This window comes from Mustela nivalis (assembly GCF_964662115.1).
Source record: "Mustela nivalis genome assembly, chromosome: 7".
Taxonomy (NCBI): Eukaryota; Metazoa; Chordata; class Mammalia; order Carnivora; family Mustelidae; genus Mustela; species Mustela nivalis.
The window spans coordinates 78687944-78707574 of record NC_139026.1 but is presented as its reverse complement, the minus strand read 5'-3'; the positions used below and the strand labels follow the sequence as shown (position 1 = coordinate 78707574).

The 19631-nt window shown below is 39.6% G+C and overlaps 1 protein-coding gene across 1 annotated transcript in view; it reads left to right on the top strand.

The window, feature by feature from the left end:
* Positions 1-19631, top strand: part of SLC2A13 (solute carrier family 2 member 13) — a 373009-nt gene that overhangs the window by 252218 nt on the left and 101160 nt on the right. The window contains exon 6 of the mRNA XM_082740721.1: positions 7869-7989. Coding sequence (XP_082596847.1) covers positions 7869-7989 — 121 coding nt within the window. The remainder of the gene's footprint in view (positions 1-7868; positions 7990-19631) is intronic.

The following is a 19631-nucleotide window of genomic DNA, read 5'->3' as shown; positions in this document are numbered from 1 at the left end:
AGCAGCGAGAAATTCTTTTTGTGTTTGAACCAGGTAAATTCAGGTTGGTTAAGTGTGTTTTCTGTAATAGCTAAATAAGACAAAACTTTTCTCACTTTCAGGTATCTTTTGTCTCTGGATGCTGACCTTTCATTATTTTTCCTTTGTTTCGCTTGACAGACTGAGACCCACCTTTGCCATTGTCTTCACATGTTGCACCATATAATTTTGTCTTTTTCATATATACAGATTCCTAATTATCAATTAGCTATCTTCTAATAGCTCCTTTATAAGTTTAATTAGAATAAGAATACATTTTTCCATTAAAATGTAAAGTTTCCAGACTGGCATGAACTAAATTCTATTTTGACCAAATTATACCTTAAAACCCTCATCTAATAGCAGTGCTTCCGGCACTTGTCCCAGATTTTAATGAGAAAATACATTCTGAGATCTAAACACAGCTATTTGGAGCACATAGTCTCTTCCACCCCTCCCTCCAGAAGGAAGAGTGGCATGTTCCACCCTGTATTTTTTTTTTTTTTTAAGATTTTATTTATTTATTTGACAGAGAGATCACAAGTAGGCAGAGAGGCAGGCAGGGGGGTGGGGGGAAGCAGGCTCCCTGCTGAGCAGAGAGGCCGATGCGGGGCTCGATCCCAGGACCCTGAGATCATGACCTGATCCGAAGGCAGGCGCTTTAACCCACTGAGGCACCCAGGCGCCCCCCACCTTGAATTCTTGCCTAAGCAGTGGAAGGACTTGAGTCTGATAATGTGAGCTGAACTGAGGGGAAGGTGAGCAGAGATTGTCTGATTAAGAGGCAGAGGTAATTGCAATAGCCAACATACACAGAGAAGCAGAAGGGTAAATGACGAAAGGTGAGGGACAAGGAAGCTAAAAACCATTCGCTCATAAACTTGCTGAAGCCAAAAGTGTTTAGTCTGGAAAGAAAAAAGACTAAAGCATTACCCAGTAGATACCTTATTCTAGCAGATGGTAGATGTTACGAGGGCATAATTTTTACTCAGTATGGAAAATATAGTTTTAATAATCAGAACTATCCAACAATAAATTGGGCTGCCTTATTAGGATGGTAAATTCTGAACAAAAGGATAGTTGACCATCAGGTAGTGATGTACCAACAATAAATTCCTGTATTTGGCTAGAAATTGTATTTGCAGAGCCCTGAGGTTCGGATCAACCCTAAAAAGAGGTAGCAGCTGCTTCAAACTTTTTAAATGGGTACCTACTCTTCCTTTTGAATGGGGCCTCTGGATATGGCTCCCTCAAGAGGTCTTACTTTTTAAATAGAATGTCAGGTCTTCTTAAACTTGGGACTTGGCTTTTGAGATCTGAGGAAAACATTTTTTTTCCTAGTGGCCTACTCCCTTTATTTGTGGTATTCCAAGAGATGCTTTCTCATCAGTTCTGAAGGTTTTTAAGGCACTGCACTCTAGAGCCTTCCTGCTTCGGTTTGAATTTTCTGTGTGCAAGTTTCCATTTTCTCATTAGTAAAAAGCATTCTAGTCTGCACTCGATAGGGTCATAAAGAGGATCGAACACATTTATACACACAGAGCATTTAAAGCTTTTCCTGACACGAATCCCAAGGTGCCTAGCACATCTTCCCTCCCACAGCATTCTTAATGACGGACTGGTTCTTTGTCGTTTTAACCCTAGTGTGAAATCAGCTGGCATCCCCAGAATCCGGGAACGTGCCTGAACTCTCCCAGCCAGTGTCGCGATTCACCTCGCACTGTAGGGACTCTGCTCCAGGGGTTTCCAGAACCCATCCCTGGCTATTAAGAGAAGGTATTAAGACCTAGGAGGACAGTACCCAGAGAGTTCAGGGGCTGCTTCTTATGAGCAGCTGGGGGCACTTTTCTCTCCTGCCTTGTTTTCTTTTCAGCCCAAACCACCAGCACCCTGGCGGTGCACCCTGCTAAAGCCATGCAGTGATTGCTCTAGCATGAAAGAGGTCTTCCGTCATGTAGACACAAGAGTTCCTCGTTATGTAGCCAATCAAAGTGATGATGTAGCTATTACAGTGGTTTAGGAGGGGGAAGGCCTAGTTTCTTGTCACAGGTCTCCTCTTTTACGTGTACGTGGAGGTGTAGATAGAGCTCTTGATGCACATCTGGTTTTTAACTGATTGAAAGGTAGTAGACCGTAATGACCAATGGAAGTTTACACATTCAGTAGAAAACATACCGTTCAACAGTGGATTAGTATTACCCTTACAGACGTTCATTTCACTTTCTGATGTCAGTTGATTCTGGGCTAATTATATTTTTATTTCAATGTTTTTGTTTTTGTGTAGGTATCAACATTATGCTAGTGCTATAAGTTCTGTTGAAAATTTTCTTAAAAGCCTTTGATCCAGTTTTGTCCCCCTTTTTATGTTTTTATTATGACTTATGATACTGGGGTAAATTACTGGGAAAAGTCATCAAAACAATTTTTGAATAGGTAGTCATTCTTTAAAAATTACTGCACATAAACTATGCATATGTAGACCTGAACAAAAGAACTCTTTATACAAAGAAACATAAAATATATCGTCCATGAGTAATTTTAAATGGAAGACATTCTGTGGTGTTCTGACTTTTGACAATATTTTGAGGATTTACTTATTTATTTGAGAGAGAAAGCACACAGCAGAGAGAGTTGGAGGAAGGGCAGAGGGAGAGGGAGAGAGTCTCAGGCAGTCCCCCGACTGAGCAGGGAACCTGACACAGGGCTCCATCCCATGACCCTGAGGGTCCCATGACCCTATCTGAGCCAAATTCAAGAGCCAGATGCTTAAACAACTAAGCCACCCAGATGCCCCAGTGACTTTATTTTTTTTTTAAAGATTTTGTTTTATTTATTTATTTGACAGACAGAGATCACAAGCAGGCAGAGAGGCAGGCAGAGAGAGAGGAGGAAGCAGGCTCCCTGCTGAGCAGAGAGCCTGATGTGGGGCTTGATCCCAGGACCCTGGGATCATGACCTGAGCCGAAGGCAGAGGCTTTAACCCACTGAGCCACCCAGGCGCCCCAACTTTTAATATTTTTAAAGCTTGCTCAGAGAACTGGTCTTTCTCATAAACATTACATATTTAAAGACAACCTCTTGATTCTTTTAATAGAAGAAGGTCTGCATCTACATAGGTTTATTGTAACTAATCAGAAAGGCAGAACACTATGTTCTTTTTCCCCCAAATATCTTGGTATTAGAATATGTCTGAGCACATCACTCATAGACCATCTCCATCAGAATTACCAGAGGGTACTTACTTTGAAATACGTATTCATGGACCTTACCTCACATGTACTGAATTAGGGTCTCTGCAGATGGGGTCTGGAACACGGACACTTCAAACAGCTTCCCCAGCGGATACTTACATACAACAGAGTGTGCTTTACTAGAGTCATGGGAAGGGTAATTACTATTTTTTTCTAAGTATTTACTAGTAATTCAGCCCTGCACCAGGTAGTTATAGTTCCTTCTTGCATCAGATATTTTTGAACACGTGATTTATCCAACACACTTCCACTTCCTGCAAAGAACATCTGTATTGGGAAAATTATATCAGAATCCCAAAATGTCACAGTATACTTGGTTACGAGGGAGTCTTCTCAAAGCATAAAGAATGGGCCCAAACTGCACAGAGTACTGTGGAAGATCCAAGGCCTTCCTATGTTGGACTCAAATCTGGGTTAGAGTAATGATCAATCCGAGAGTAACTATGATAATTTTAATACCAAAATGTGGCTGATAAAACATCTGTAACTTTTTTGTTTTGAAGATTTTATTTATTTATTTGACAGGGTGAGACACAGCGAGAGAGGGAACATAAGCAGGGGGAGTGGGAGAGGGAGAGGCAGGCTTCTCGCTGAGGAGGGAGCCCAACACTGGACTAGATCCCAGGATCCTGGGATCACGACCCGAGCCAAAGGCAGACGATTAACGATGGAGCCACCCAGACAGCCACAAACATCTGTAACTTGTTAAAAGAAATAAGTAATCCAAGTAGTTTTAAGCTTTAAAGGTATATGAGTCTATGACAGAACTAAGTGATCATTTTAAAGTGTATTCCATAAATAAAGTCATTTAAGATACCATTCCTTTCTCTTAAGGAGTTTATCATCTTTGAAGTTTTGTTTCACAGGGCACCTGGGTAGCTCAGCAGGTTAAGCCTTTGCCTTTGGCTGAGGTCATGATCTCAGGGTCCTGAGATTGAGTCCCGCATCGGCCTCTCTGCTCAGCGGGGAGCCTTCTTCCCCCTCACTCTCTCTGCCTGCCTCTCTGCCTGCTAGTGATGTCTGTCTGTCAAATAAATAAAATCTTTAAAAAAAAAGCAAGTAAGTTTTACAAGTCATATTGGGGCACCTGGGTGGCACAGTCAGTTAAGCATCCAACTCTTAGTTTTGGCTCAGGTTGTGATTGTGGGGTGGTGAGCAAGAGTCTGGCCTTGGGGAGCGAGGAGTCTGCTTAAGACTCAACTCTTCCTCTGCCCTTACCCTACCACATGTGCTCTCTCACTCTCTCAAAAAATAAATCTTTTTTCTTTGATTTTATTTTATGGGCGCCGGGGTGACTCAGTTGTTAAGCATCTGCCTTCACTCAGGTCATGATCCCAGGGTCCTGGGATTGAGCCCTGCTTCGGGTTCCCAGCTTGGTGGGGAGCCTGCTGCTTCTCCCTTTCTCTCTGCTGCTCTGCCTGCTCATGCTCACTCACTCTCTCTCTCAAATAAATAAATAAAATCTTTTTTTTTTTTAAGTTTATGAATTACATATATTGTGTGTGTGTATAAAAACAAGTTAAGCCCTGGCATATATGATGCTCAGTAACCTGGGGAGCTGTTTAAAACTCAGATATCTGATCCCCATTTTCTGTAGACGGATTCAGAGGTTTATGTACAGCCCAAGCATTTCCTTCCAATAGGAAATCAGGACTGAGAAACACTGGTATATATAATAAGGAATGTAAAGGTGTAATACTGACTTTTTAAAGGATTATCATCGAAAATGCATCAAAATAAAATAAATTTGTGCTTAAGAAGGGTTAAGTCATCAGCTTTTCAGGAATTTTGTGTATCCGGAATGGTCAGTTCACCATACTTTGAGGTAAGTGGGACCTTTTTAGAGATGGATACAAGAGATACTTTGTATGTACTGCAGAACCCTCAGCTAGAATATGTAAGGTATTTACCCTGTGACCTCAGCTGTCTAGTTTTAAGATTTTTTTTTTTAAGATTTTATTTATTTATTTGCCAGAGACAGAGGGAGAGAGAACGAGCGAGCACAGGCAGACAAAGAGACAGGCAGAGGCAGAGGGAGAAGCAGGCTCCCTGCCGAGCAAGGAGCCCAATGTGGGACTCGATCCCAGGACCCTGGGATCATGACCTGAGCCGAAGGCAGCTGCTTAACCAACTGAGCCACCCAGGTGTCCCAAAATTTTGTTTTTTTAAAAAAATACTCAGAATTACAAAAATCTGTGGCACTGTGGCCCATTCATTAATGCAAGCAGTACTTCTAGGTATCTGCTGTATAGCAGGCATTAGAACTGGACGTCCGTGAGTGTGTACTAGGCATGCCATCTTAGAGTTTTTATTTTATCATGGAGACAGATTATTTAATAAGCATTATTAAAGAAACATATCGTGCTTCCTTCATATCTTAAAGTATCAGAATTTACAGATTGAAAAACATCTTCCTGCTCCACAACAATGTGCCATGGAAGTAATCTGGGGAAAAAAAACTTAAGGACCCAGGTTCTTTGATAGACGGATTCACAGTAAAATCCAAGGTTTGTTTTGTTTGAAAAGAGAGAGATGATTTTCATAATCTCCTCTCTTTTTAAAAGAACTTTTTTCAGTTTCCCGCTTCAGGGCTCTGATAATCTTTCAGAATAGAAATGCTTCACACTATTCCTAGTTTGAGTTGAAAGCCAGTAAGCTGTAATTTTAGGTTCATGGCTTTTTTTGACCCATTATGGCAAAAATAGACTTCTTATCTCCCCTCAGGCCTCCCCTTCTTTCGACCTTTTTCTACAATTTTGGAAAGTATGCTGCTGCTTCTTATGACCATGATAGTACAATAGCATTTCATAGCATTACCAAAATCCTTCAAATACATGAGGATATTTAAAATTCAAGGGCACCTGAGTGACTCAATCATTAAGCATCTGCCTTGGGCTCAGTCACGATCCCGGGGTTCTGGGATCAAGCCCCACATGGCATCAGGCTTCCTGCTCATCAGGGAGCCTACTTCCCTTCTTCTCCCTCTGCTGCTTCCCCCACTTGTTCTCTCTCACTCTCTCTCTGTCAAATAAATAAATAAAATCTTTTAAAAAATAAAAAATTCACTGCAGCTCTACAGGGTGAATATTTTCACTCCCATTTTATGGAAGACAAAATTGAACTTTGGGAAGGTCCCGTGCTTTATCCAAGATCACAGAAGTCAAGAAATGGCAGAATTGGAACTTAACAACAGCGTTTAACTGGGCACATCCCCTGTATCTTAAACACATACACCTCAGCCATTATATAATCCCACTGCACTTCCACAGTGCTTCCCAAAGTTCTTCTTTTACCCATTCATTTAATAATATTTTTAGTCATATCTTAAATTTACCTCTCAGTTTAATAAGTAAAAACTTTGCTACTGTGTAAATGCCCTCCCTAAATTCCCTATTTTTTTTTTTAAGAAAAGATTTTATTTATTTGTCAGAGAGAATGAGCACAAGCAGGGGGAGGGGCAGGCATTGAGCAGGGAGCCCAGTGCAGGACTCGATCCCAGGACCCTGAGATCATGACCTGAGCCAAAGGCAGGTGCTTAACCTACTGAGCCACCCAGGCATCCCTAAATTCCCTGTTTTAAACACATTGCCCCATTCAAATTAATTGTGTAAATTACTACAATCCTATTTTCTTTTTTCTTTCTTCCTGTGACTCTTTTTGTGTATACTCAATGGCTGGAACAATAGTCAGAAACTGGAAAACTTTCTTTTTTACTGTCAGGATGTCTCTCAGGAACTCAAAAATGAGCCTTTTAAATGATGTACTTAATCACTATTCCTGTAATTGAAAGATTCTACTTCCAGACACCAGCAGGAAGTGAATACATGTGCTAGATCCTTTCTGGCACCTTCAAGTCATGAGGAAAGTGCTACTCCCCTTTAATAAGAAATGTTCTGTCAGCTGCTTTTGAAATGTTCAGTTTGTTTTCAGTTTACTGATTTACTGCACTAAACAATGCCTTTAGAACAATTTTCTTGGCAACGTGAGCAACACTTGGTGTGAGTCTGTCGCCTTTCATACTTCTGACATCTTGGGCTGTCAGTCATGCTAGTTGCATGAGTTGATTGTGAGACTGTCAGCAAGCCAAGATTTTTTGGTTTTTTATTTGTTTGTTTTGTTTTGTTTTTTGTTTAAGATTTTATTTATTTGTCAGAGAGAGAGCAAGCACAAGCAGGGGGACGGCCGGGCAGAGGGAAAAGCAGGCTTCCTGGGCTCATGAACTGAGCTGAAGACAAATGCTTAACCTACTGAGCCACCCAGGTGTCTCTATTTTTTTATGGGGTGGGTTTTTTTTGTTTTTTGGGGTTTTTTTTTTTTTGTATTTTGTTTATTTATTTTTTATGAAAATCATTACCAGTCTCCTGTTTTAAATTTCATTCTTGTCGTGTTTGGCAGTGAATGTGCTAGTGAAGTTTTTCTAATAATCTGTACATATATATATTAGGAACACTTTTTTTTAATAATTCGATGAAGATAATGGTATTTTTTTCAGAGCTATGTCTTGCCAGACCCAGTCTGCTTTGAAAGAATGTTGCCATCTCTTCTCTGATGTAAAACTTCTTTTTAATTCTATTTATTTTTTTATTTTTATTTTTTTAGGTACCACTGTGGCGCTCCTTGTTCTTGCTCTGGGATTTCTGCTGTCTGCACAGGTTTCCCCACGCATCACTTTTAAACCAGTCGTTCCATCTGGACAGAACAGTACTTGCACAAGATACAGGTGAGATTTCGTAATGGTCCCCTGCCTTCACCAAACTCTGGTGACTTTTTTGTTTGCTTTTAACTTTTCTGAAATTTGAGGAGAGTGAAATACATTCTGATGCCAGTTACAGGTGTAGGAACTCAAGTCTGATGGTGTACACACTGTGTGATTAGATGGTTGGAGAAGTGGATAGATGGACAGTCAGATGGACTAAAGAATGCACAAATGAATCACTTAGAGATTGAATGAACAGACCAATTAATGTATCTGGCAGCAGAGTTTCAAAGGTTATAACTTCATTTTAGTGGTTTAAAAGACTACCAGCCCCTTTAAAATACATGGATAGAACAAACCTAGCTTGCTTGCTTGCTTGCTTGCTTTAGAGTGAGTAAGCACACGCACATGCAGGGGTCTGGAAGGGGCAGAGGGAGAGAGAGAATCTTAAAGCAGGCTCCAAACACCCAGTGTGGAGCCCATCACAAGGGCTTAATCTCATGACCCTGAGATCATGAACTGAGTTGAAATCAAAAGTCAGGCACTTACCTAACTAAGCCACCCAGGTGCCCCAAGACTTAGTATTAAAAACAAAAAATGATAGTCCTTCAGCCTCAACTAGATGGACACAAGTCTCAAGTAAATTGGTAAATGATTTATTAATATATCAACTTTTAGTCATATACTCCTATATGAAATTAAAACAACACATTGGGGGCACCTGGGTGGCTCAGTGGGTTAAGCCGCTGCCTTCGGCTCAGGTCATGATCTCAGGGCCCTGGGATCGAGTCCCGCATGGGGCTCTCTGCTCAGCAGGGAGCCTGCTTCCTCCTCTCTCTCTCTGCCTGCCTCTCTGCCTACTTGTAATCTCTCTGTCAAATAAATAAATAAAATCTTTAAAAAATAAAAAAATAAAACAACACATTGATACACTAGATTCCACTTGGAACTTCATATTGAGTGGTTATTGTATTTATGGTGGTTTCTCATTTATAGCAATGAAAGGATATATATTATTATGCCTTTCGGGTCCCAAATTCTGATATCCACTTTCCTTTAGAAGTAAATGGTTATACTCCTTCTTTCTCTTACTAATAAATTTACTTCTATATTGGTCTACTGAATTTTTAAGTCTTCATCTGGTTCTGAAGAAGACTTAAAGATGTCTTGATGAAAGAAGTTAGCTTTAGAATAGACTATTACTAGATATAGTCGCATTTACTTTCTATGAATATCCCACATCAGCTGCTAGGTGATAGAGCCATTACCAGAATTCTCCATGCTCTCCTTTTAGTTTTTCTTCATAGATATTTTAAGTAAAATGTTTTTAACATAGTTACTCCTGACAGATTACTTAAAATGTTACTGTTGTTGGGGCACCAGGGTGGCTCAGTCGGTCAAGTGTCTGCCTTCAGCTCAGGTCATGATCCCAGGGTCCTGGGATCTCCCTCTGCCTGCTCTGCCTCCCACTCCCCCTGCTTGTGCTCATTCTCTCTGTCTCTGACAAATAAATAAATAAAATAAAATCTTTTTTAAAAAATTAAAGTTGTTTGAGCAACTCTAATACATGATACCTGGTTTAGATGGAGTAATTTAGATTCAGAATAAGATCGATACACACACGGTCAGAGCACCTAAAAGCAGAAAGTTAGCCAGAGTATGAAAGAAGTTTTATGAACTTCTGATACAGTAAAAGAATGACAAACTTTTGAATGATTGGCATAATAAAGTGGTTTTCTTGACATCAACTTTTAAAATTTAAATAAAAATATTTATTGCCCTAGTAGAGTTTGCATAGCAATTTGTGATTATCAACCTATTAATCCTTCTGATCCTTTGAGGTTGTCATCTACCTAATATTTCAGTACTAGAGTATAGTGGAGGAGGAGAATTGGTACAGCAGAATTTTATTCTCATCACAAAAATGGGCAGCAGCTTTTGAATCAGAACCAAATTTTACATGTCCTTTGGGAGTCAGTGAATATGAGAAACAGTTCTACATTTTGTGCCTTCTTTCAGAGTAACGCGTTAGGCCTTGTGGGAATTTGGTAGTATGTACATATATTCTGAGTGATTTTATAAAAGACCTGCATTCCCCATACTGATTGTTCTAGTCTCTGATTGTCTTCTTGATTTTGTTAAAATTATGTATACACTTTCCCCTTTCTCTAAGATAAACATGAAAGTCATGTTTGCAATACACCATAGGATGAGTAATGTTTAGGCTGTAAATGTAGATACTGTGCTTTCCTCATGGAATGATCCATATAGGAAAATTGAGCAAATAAAACAGATTTAAAAGGGAAATTGACTTAATATCTATCTTAAAAATGTTGTATACTGTTGATGAGATTGTAAATTTCTCTTCATTTTGGAAGGAGTACATTTCTGCCTAGTAAGAGTTAAATGCCTGTGCCCACTGACTCAGCACTTCCATTTGTAGAAATCTATAGACTGTAGTGATGCATATGGATTCATTCCAATTATAGTCAAGTATTCTTTGTCCAATTAAATGTGGTTTCTTATGAGAGCTTTCAAAGCTTTGAAGATTCGTACCTTTCCTAAGTAACACTTCCCTCAGATTTTTGACATTTTATTAATTTTGAATGTGATCTCAGTATATGCAAATCACTATCACTTCAAAGTAGGCAGATACTTCCTAAAATATATGTGAAATTTCAGGGTTTTAATCTCATCTCATTCCTTCATTCATGTGTTCATGCATGTAGTTGGAAATATTTATGGAACACCTACTTATAGGATTATAGTTAAGGATAAATTAATATAAGAAAACAGTGCCTCGCACATAATAAGCATTCAGTAAATATTGCAGCTATTGTTATTACTTAAGAAGGCTTATAATAGGGGGCACCTGGGTGGCTCAGTTGGTTAAGCGACTGCCTTCGGCTCAGGTCATGATCCTGGAGTCCTGGGATGGAGTCCCACATCCGACTGCCTGCTCAGCGGCGTGTTTGCTTCTCCCACTGACCTCTCTCCTCTCATGCTGTCCCTTTCATTTTCTCTCTCTCTCTCAAATAAATAAATCTTAAAAAAAAAAATAATACAAAGAAAGGTTATAATAGGAGATGAGCTTGGGATGATGGGTAGTCTGTCAGAGAAGATTACCCTGAGCACTGGATATTTGAACAGAACTCTGAAAGGAAGAGAGGAGCATGCCAGGCAGAAGAAACAGCAGTTATGAAGGCCTTGCAAGGCACAGGGAACTTGGCAAGTGCAAGGAACTGAAAGGATGCTACTGCAATTAAAGAAGCCTAAGAAAACACTGGTAAGGTGGGCGGAGCCAGATTCATGCAGGACCTCAGAGGTCACGTGAAAAATTCTGATCTTCAGTCTACAACATGAACCCATTGAGAAGTTTTAAGTAGGGTAGTGGCTCGACCAGATTTTCTCGTCTAAAGTTTTTCTCTGGGCGTGGGATGCACAGAGGGCAGATGCTAATGTAAGCAGTCTGGTTATTAGAGTTCTCCTTGAGAGAGATAATTGCCTGGACTGTGGTGGTAAAATCGAAAGTAAACAGGTAGACACATTCTAAATATATTCAGGAGAGAAAAATCAATGGGGATTAAAAATAAGTAACTGATTAATTATGAGCAGCCAGGCAGAAGAGATCATGAAAATGAAATGCCATTATTGGGTGAGGCAATTACTATATTTTAGTAGGAATTGACAAAAGGGACTGTGTCTCTAATTCATTTTTATTTTTCCTGTTAAAATTTCTCCATTGAGAGTCTTACTTAGAGTCATCTAAGGAAGCATTTAAAGCCACCCCATCCCTCATTCCCATGAATCTGCCTTAGCAGAACAGTGGAGGGTATGTTCGAAATACTCCCTCGGGTAGTTCCAGTATAGCTTCTATTAAGAACCACATACCATAATGCTTCCTTTTTTTTTTAACTGCCAGCTTCCTTTCATTCCTTCTTCTTTTTTCCCTGGAATGTTGTTAAAGCAAGAATACAAAAATAATCAGTGTAGTTCTTTATCTGTTGAGTAATATTTTTGTGTTTTCCTCCAGATGAAGTTTACAAACATTGAAATGTTCAAACCGTTGCTTCATTATAGACCTCCCTATGGTGATAACACAAGTTTTGAGAAACTGTAGATGTCTAACTAATTAGCTCCTCAAAGTTTAGTTACAGTAAAAGTAGTTTTGCAATCACTGTACTTTCTGTGTCCTTTTGCCACCCTTGTTGGCATGACACTATAATTTGGCATGTCCTTTTGCCAAACATTGTTGGCATGACCCTATAAAACTGTTAGATTCAGTTATAAAACTTAGAAACTCTGTTAGGCCCTAATTTTTTTTTCTAGTATTTGGCATCCTGGTGATGACGTGTTTTGTATCCAGTAATTCTTAGCAACTTGATGGTGAGTATAGTATTATACTATGAACTACAACTTTCCATTTCTGTCAGATTTAGTCTTCTGTCTAGTTATTTCCATTAAAATTAACTTATTTTAATTTTTTTGACCTGGTTGTATAGGCTAATATGCTTTGAGGTTACAGAGGAAAATGTGTTACATATCTAACATATGTAGGAGGTTTTCTGTAAATTTGTAAATATGCATGAGGTTACAGAGGAAAATAGACCTACTTCAGGTGAAGATAAATGTATACAAAGGGAAAATGAGAGTTGAAACAAAAAGCCCATCCGATATCATCATGTACCCTTATCTCCAAATAGTTATGCATGTCTTTTGCTAGCATTTAAATACCCAGCCCTGAGTTTGATGCCTGGATGAGAGAATTGTAGAAGAGATTCTTGGAGGAAGTTGGCCATTTATGGGACATTTTTAGTTCTTTTCTTTCATGACCTTTTTAGCTTCATGCCTTGGCATTCGGCCAAGGACCTGCAAAGACCCCCCACAATAGCAGGATCCCCTATTCAAAGATTTTTATTTATTTATTTATTTACTTGACAGAGATGACAAGTAGGCAGAGAGAGAGAACGGGAAACAGGCTCCCCACTGAGCAGAGAGCCTGATAAGGGGCTTAATCCCAGGACCCTTGGATCATGACCTGAGCTGAAGGCAGAGGCTTAACCCACTGAGCCACCCACGTGCCCCAGGATCCCCTATTTAAACTTGTGTTTTCCATTGTCAAGAAGTGCTTCTTGGGAAGCCATAAAGGCAAAAAGGACGACTCTAGTTTAGCTGTGCAGAGTAGGGATAGAACATCCCAGGTGTAAGACACATCCTATAGACAGGCCCGACACAGGGAGCCTGGCTTCTTCAAGGAGTGTGCGAGTGAGGCTGGGTCATAGTGGGCAAGCAGGAGAATGCCACAGAGATAAACTGGGTGACAGACCATGCCAGGCCCTCATAATCATCATCTTTTAGATTACTGAGGAGCCTTTGAAGGGTGATGAGATGAAATGACATCATCAGATTTGTGTTTTTAAAAGATGACTCTGAAAAAAAGATACAATTTAAAAATATAAAATATCACTCTGGCTGCAGAGGAGAGAAGTGATAGAGGGACAACAAAGGGTGCTAGAGGGAGATAAGGTACGAGAACTCAGGAACCTAGGCAGGAAGTAATGCAACATGGACATTGGCTATGGAGACACAGAGACTCAATAGTTTAGAAGGGTGTGACAGGGCTGGGTGGTCTAGTGAATGACATATGGGGACAGATGCTTTCGGCAGGGTTAGAATCGTACTCAGGTGAGAGGGGCCCTGGGGTCGGAAACTTCACTGTCTTCTACTTCTTGGAAACACTCTTCCAGGGTTCTAAGCCTGCAGACCCTTTCTCTGGCTTTCCGATTAAAGATAGGAGTCACATAGTAAGAAGAGTACTTAGTATTTGCTGTCATTTATGTTCTTATTTGAGATACCAGTTTCATTACTTTTGGACCTCAGAAGACTTTGAGAAAAACTCTTAGGAATTTGTTTACTTAGTTTTGAAGTAACACAAAAAGGCAAAGGGAAAAACACATCTCTGTCATAATCCATAAGGACCTTTTGTCTCTTTCAAGAGCTCTGGTCATTGTAATGAATAAATAAAATCAACCTGGAGGAGTTCTTTTCACATTTCAAGCCAACCCACTTTAGAATATCATCCCTGCTTTGTTCCGATAAACAAAAAGAATTCACTGTCCAGTACTGTGTCAGCAATCAAGTGCAGTCATAACCACTGGGGTGTTTCCTTACAATAAAGGCCAAAGAAACTACAAATAAAATGAGTACTAAATGGAATTCTTTTTTTTTTTTTAAGACTTCATTTATTCATCTGAGAGAGAGAGAGAGAGAGCAGGAACAGTGGGGAAGAACAGAGGGAGAGGGAGAAGCCAACTCTGCTGAGGAGGGTCCCCGACATGGGGCTCGATCCCAGGACTCTGGGATCATGACCTGAGCCTAAAGCAGACACTTAGCCAACGGAGCCACTCAGGCACCCCTAAAGGGAATTTCTAAACAACTTAACTATTCTCTAAGTTTAAATAAATAAGATCATCTTCTCATAAATTACGATTTCAAACAAGTGATGAAAACAGTTCAGGTATTAACACTTAGATGTATTCTGGTTTTTTAAATTGAAGCATTTATATCACAATGTAAAAGTACATTACATGGGCACCTGCGTGGCTCAGTGGGTTGGGCCTCTGCCTTCAGTTCAGGTCATGATCTCAGGGTCCTGGGATCGAGCCCCACATTGGGCTCTCTGCTCAGCAGGGAGCCTGCTTCCCCCTCCCTCTCTCTGCCTGCCTCTCTGCCTACTTGTGATCTCTGACTGTCAAATAATTAAAAAAAAAAAAAAAGGAAAAAAGAAAAAAAAGTACATTACACAGCCCCTACTATGTTTGCCCTACCTATTGGTGTGGACCGTCCTTTAAAAAAAAAAAAAAAATTTTTTTTTTTTTTTTAATACAAAACAGCAATGTAGTTAAAAGACTCTCTTTAGTAAATGTGGTTGGGTAGGTGGTTGGTTGAGGTGGGCTGGCTAGCTAGAATTGAGAGAAGGCAGGTGATGTGCTGATGGAAGAGAAGATTTTAGTACAATTTTGTAGTCCTGGAAGTTGGTATATTTGCTAAAAAATTGGGTGACACTTTGTTGCTATAAATAGTTGTCAATGTAGGAAGCTTCCAAGCCTTGGTTTCTTCAAAGTGCTTGGCCTTCACCTCTAGTCCTGTCTCCAGCATACCGAGTGATTCATTTTGTAGGCCTGCTAACGGGCTCGGCAGTTTAGGTGGTTGAGGTGGGAAGGTCTCTGGGCACGCAGCAAGTCATACGCTGTGCACGAAATGCTTCGGTGACTTTTTCAGGTTGCTGCTTGGTAGTAACAAGAGAATGTTTTCCTCGTATTAATAAGCAAATAGCAAAACAAGATACTATGACCCATGCCTCTTGGACTGTAACATCCAGGTTATGTGGTGAATAAATTAGCAGACTGGAAAAATGAAATCACATATCTGGAACAGCCTGGCTTTAGAAGCAGATATCCAGCAATTGGTTGCTGTATGATTCTACACCCGTTAGCACATCAAAGAATACAGCACTTTAGGAAAAATATTTATGTGCTTTTGTAGTCGGTTCGTTGTTCAGTAAATATTTTTGAGAGTGACAGTAGGTCAGGGGATACTGAGATTAAAGGGAAAAGAGGAAGCCGTACGCCACATTCACAGATAGGAGGGAGGAAGATGCAAATAAATGACTATAAAGCAGTGTGAGCAAGGCTGACAGATACCTCCGAGAAGGCCCCGGCATAACTCACTTCTCCTGCGGCCATCCCAGAAGGCATCACACAGGAGGGTTCACAACCTTAACATTATTCTAGATGCCTTCTGAGAGGCGTGTCTTCAGCTGCATAAAATAAATTATATGAATACAAGGGGAATCCATTATATTGAAATATGGCTGCCAAATATTTGTTACATAAACCTCTTCTATCATAATGTGTATAGAGTTGGTCACTAACACTGAGTAATAGATCTAGCTGCATGGATAAGCAGTTTCAAGACCACTGTGAAGGTCAATGGTTTTGGAGCTTTCTGCAACTACCGTCATGGGTTACGAACACATCTGTGATTTCTGTTGTCAGTAGTTTGTTGCCTACCTTCATGACTGAAGGAAATGCTAAGTTTTAGTAAAAGCCTAGTGAATTAGAGGTGTAACTTTTTTCTCATCTGAGTGAATAGGCCCTGTATTTAAGTCCTCATAGGAGTGAACTTGATCTAATTCTTCCAGGGTAAGAGTTTCTCAGACCAGCCAAAGTGGAGAGAGCCCCTGGGGCATGTGTCAAACAGATAAGCTCTCCAAGGAATTCTAAAGTTTGATAATGTTGGAGAAAGGGACACCAGTCATGAGATGAGGTGGAAGGGAGGTCAGGGCTTTATGTAAGTCAAAATGTATAGTAGATGAAAATCATTCAACAGCATAGGGCAAGGAAATGACACGATCAAATTTGAGCTTTAGAAAGAGTTTTCTGCTTGAATTTTAGGGGACTTACTGAGAGGAAAGGGCAGAGACCTCCAGAAAGAAAGAACAGGAGTCTGAAGTTAATTGCATGATGTCGAGTTTGAGGTCAAAGGTGTCTTTGGAGATATGATTGGGAGTAGATAGGTTAGAGGGAAAGAAACTGTGTTTAGGTCATTCAAATCTGTGGATACTCAGTTCGGGCTAAGTAAACCCAGGTGATATGCCTAGGAAGATAGATGAACCAGAATTGCAGACGTGCTTTTTATTTTAAAATAATAATAGTTTCTTTTAATTCTTATTATGTGCAGGTATCATTCTTTTTTAATATAATTGTGTATCACCCTTACGTTTCCTTAAGGGCAGTTGCTATCATTATTTAATTTTATGGGTAAGAAAGTCAGGCTCAGAGAATTTACTTAGCTTGCTGAGAGTGATGGAACTGGTAAATTACAGAGCCACATTGTTCTCTCCATCACCCTCTTTAGTCAAACTAATGGCCTCTTGAATATGGGTCAGTACTACCCAAATTTATGAGTATTCTAAAGACACTGTTGGGTACCTATTATCTGAGAAGTAAAGGGAGGGGTTCTAAGTTCTGCCCATTTAGTGCCAGGTGGAACTTACTTAAATAGTAAGTTTTCCCTGTAAATGAGCATCAGGTGATGAGAATTGTCAAAACCAGAGACAACCTAATTGAGTTTTGTCCTCACTAAGGGTACCATTTAATTGAACTAGCATCAAAACTCTTTAATATCACTGCCAATCACTTCACCTTTTCAGCAGCCCTGATCCTAGCAAATAAGAGGCACCTTAATAAATACCGAGATCTCATGGCCCCAGTGAAGCCCTTACTGACTTGTGGGAGAATCCTTAATGGGAAGAAAATGATGCCCAGCTTAGAAGTGTTAAGGAGTAGGTTTGTTTATAAATCCCTACCTTAGGACCTTATCACAATTAGAGAGGACTCCATTCTCCTAAACTTGCTTCTGATTCTTTTGAAAAAGAAAGAGGTTAGAAATTTGGGGACCCTGACCAAGAAACCAGTCATAGGGACCATATACCATAAACACTGTTCTCTTTCCAAAAGAATGCCAGACAGCATTTAGATATCCCTCATACTTGTTCAGCCTTTTTCTAGTGAAGGGAGATTTTATTTTCCCAAAAGTATGTCTAGTTCTGGAGACATAGAGGCAGTTGCCTTTAATTCAGCTCAATTATTTGTGCATACAACTAGCATTTGCTTCAGGTGGGCGAGATAGTCTGATGCTTTTTATTACCTCCTACTAGAAAGTGATTGACAGTGGTGGTGGTCAGCCATAGGTCTCTTATCTTCTTTGAGGGTCATTCCATGACCCCTTTTTCAATCCCCTTATTTCTCTAAAGCAACACTGAAACATAGAGCAGGATAATAACTTCTTGACATAAATTTCTCACAGGAATTGTATAGCATTTTAAGTTCTGTTTGTTGCACTGTAGGAAGTACATGTGAATTTTGTCTTACTCTGGAGCAATTGATTATAATCACTGTACTGCTGTGTTAGCAAAGCTTTCGGCCCATAAAGGGAAATTTGACCAGAATATTCCAGAGCAGTTCCAGAAACTGATTTATGATTATTTCTTCCCAAGGGAATATTACTTCTCCTGAAATAAACTAACCCATGTAAATGAATATCTGATGAAGTCACTATGACTTACCAAACTACTTATTTTATTAAAAAAAAAAATTTATTTCATTTATTTATTTGACACAGAGAAACAGAACAAGAGAGAGAGAACACAGGCAGGGCAGGGGCAGGAGAAGTAGGCTTCCTGCTGAGCTAGGAGCCTGATGTGGCACTTGATCCCAGGACCCTGGGATCATGACTTGAGCAAAGGTAGACTCTTAATGACTGAGCCACCCAGGCACCCCTATTTTATACAAAATTTGTAACAAGTAGTATTAGAATCATTAGTAACAACCTTATGCATCTTAACACACCCAAAAACCACACACCTGTGTTGTAGTCCTTTATAAACCATATCATCCCTTGTAATTGAAAACAGATTCCGTAACATCTTCAATACTCTGTTGTTTTGAGATGACAGAGGCAAAGGATATATTGACACATTGTTCCTACCCTCGTGGAAATCTGGGGTTTGTAGAAGAGAAAGGTACTTTTACACAATTGCCTATAATCTATATTTTAACACAAGAGTAAAGAATATACATTCTTTTTGATTCTCAACCTAGTGAAATAGATAATTCCGTCACTTCTAGAAGGTAAGCCCTGAAGATTTACCGTCAACTGTGTGGGAGTACTTAATTTGCATTGATAAACTCAAAGCTCAGCGTGACTTGAATATTCCGTATTATTAAGTAGCTGATGATACAGATCTGTTTTTCATTCCCCTGCTTTTTGCTTGATACATCTAGAGTAGCTATATTTCTCCTTATGCATCTATATTGCATAGTTACCATTTTTGTAGAAACCTGCTACTCTTTGGCCTTAGTATTGGTGATTATGTCAGTTCTGTGGCAATTTCATCTTAAAACAAATTTTTTTGAAATGATCTTATACATTAGGACCAGCTTGTTGGTAGATTAATAAAGTCTCTAAAAATCCACTGCTCATTTTTTGATCATTAAAAACATGTATTTATTATAAATGAAATCAATTTTGTGAAGCAATATAAAAAAGATTGTAAGGGGCACCTGGGTGGCTCAGTGGATTAAAGCCTCTGCCTTCGGCTGGGGTCATGATCCCAGGGTCCTGAGATCGAGCCCCACATTGGGCTCTCTGCTCAGCAGGGAGCCTGCTTCCTCCTCTCTGCCTGCCTCTCTGCCTACTTGTGATCTCTGTCTATCAAATAAATAAATAAAATCTTTAAAAAAAAAAAAAGACGGTAAAATTAGTATGTTTAAAGAAAGGAAGACTACAGATCAATATCTACAATGTTATCTGCCACCATATACAAAAATCATTAAGACAATTTGGAAGAACAGTAAAATATAGGAATTTGTCCTATCACATATTAACATTATTTCTTTATTGCTCTTTTTTTTAATTGTGTTATATTACTCACCATACATCATTAGTTTTGATGTAGTGTTCCAAGATTCATTGTTTACATATAATGTCCAATGTTCCATGTAATACATGCCCTCCTTAATACCTCCACCAGGCTCACCCATCCCCCCAACCCCCTCCCCTCTAAAACCCTTAGTTTGTTTCTCAGAGTCCACAGTCTCTCA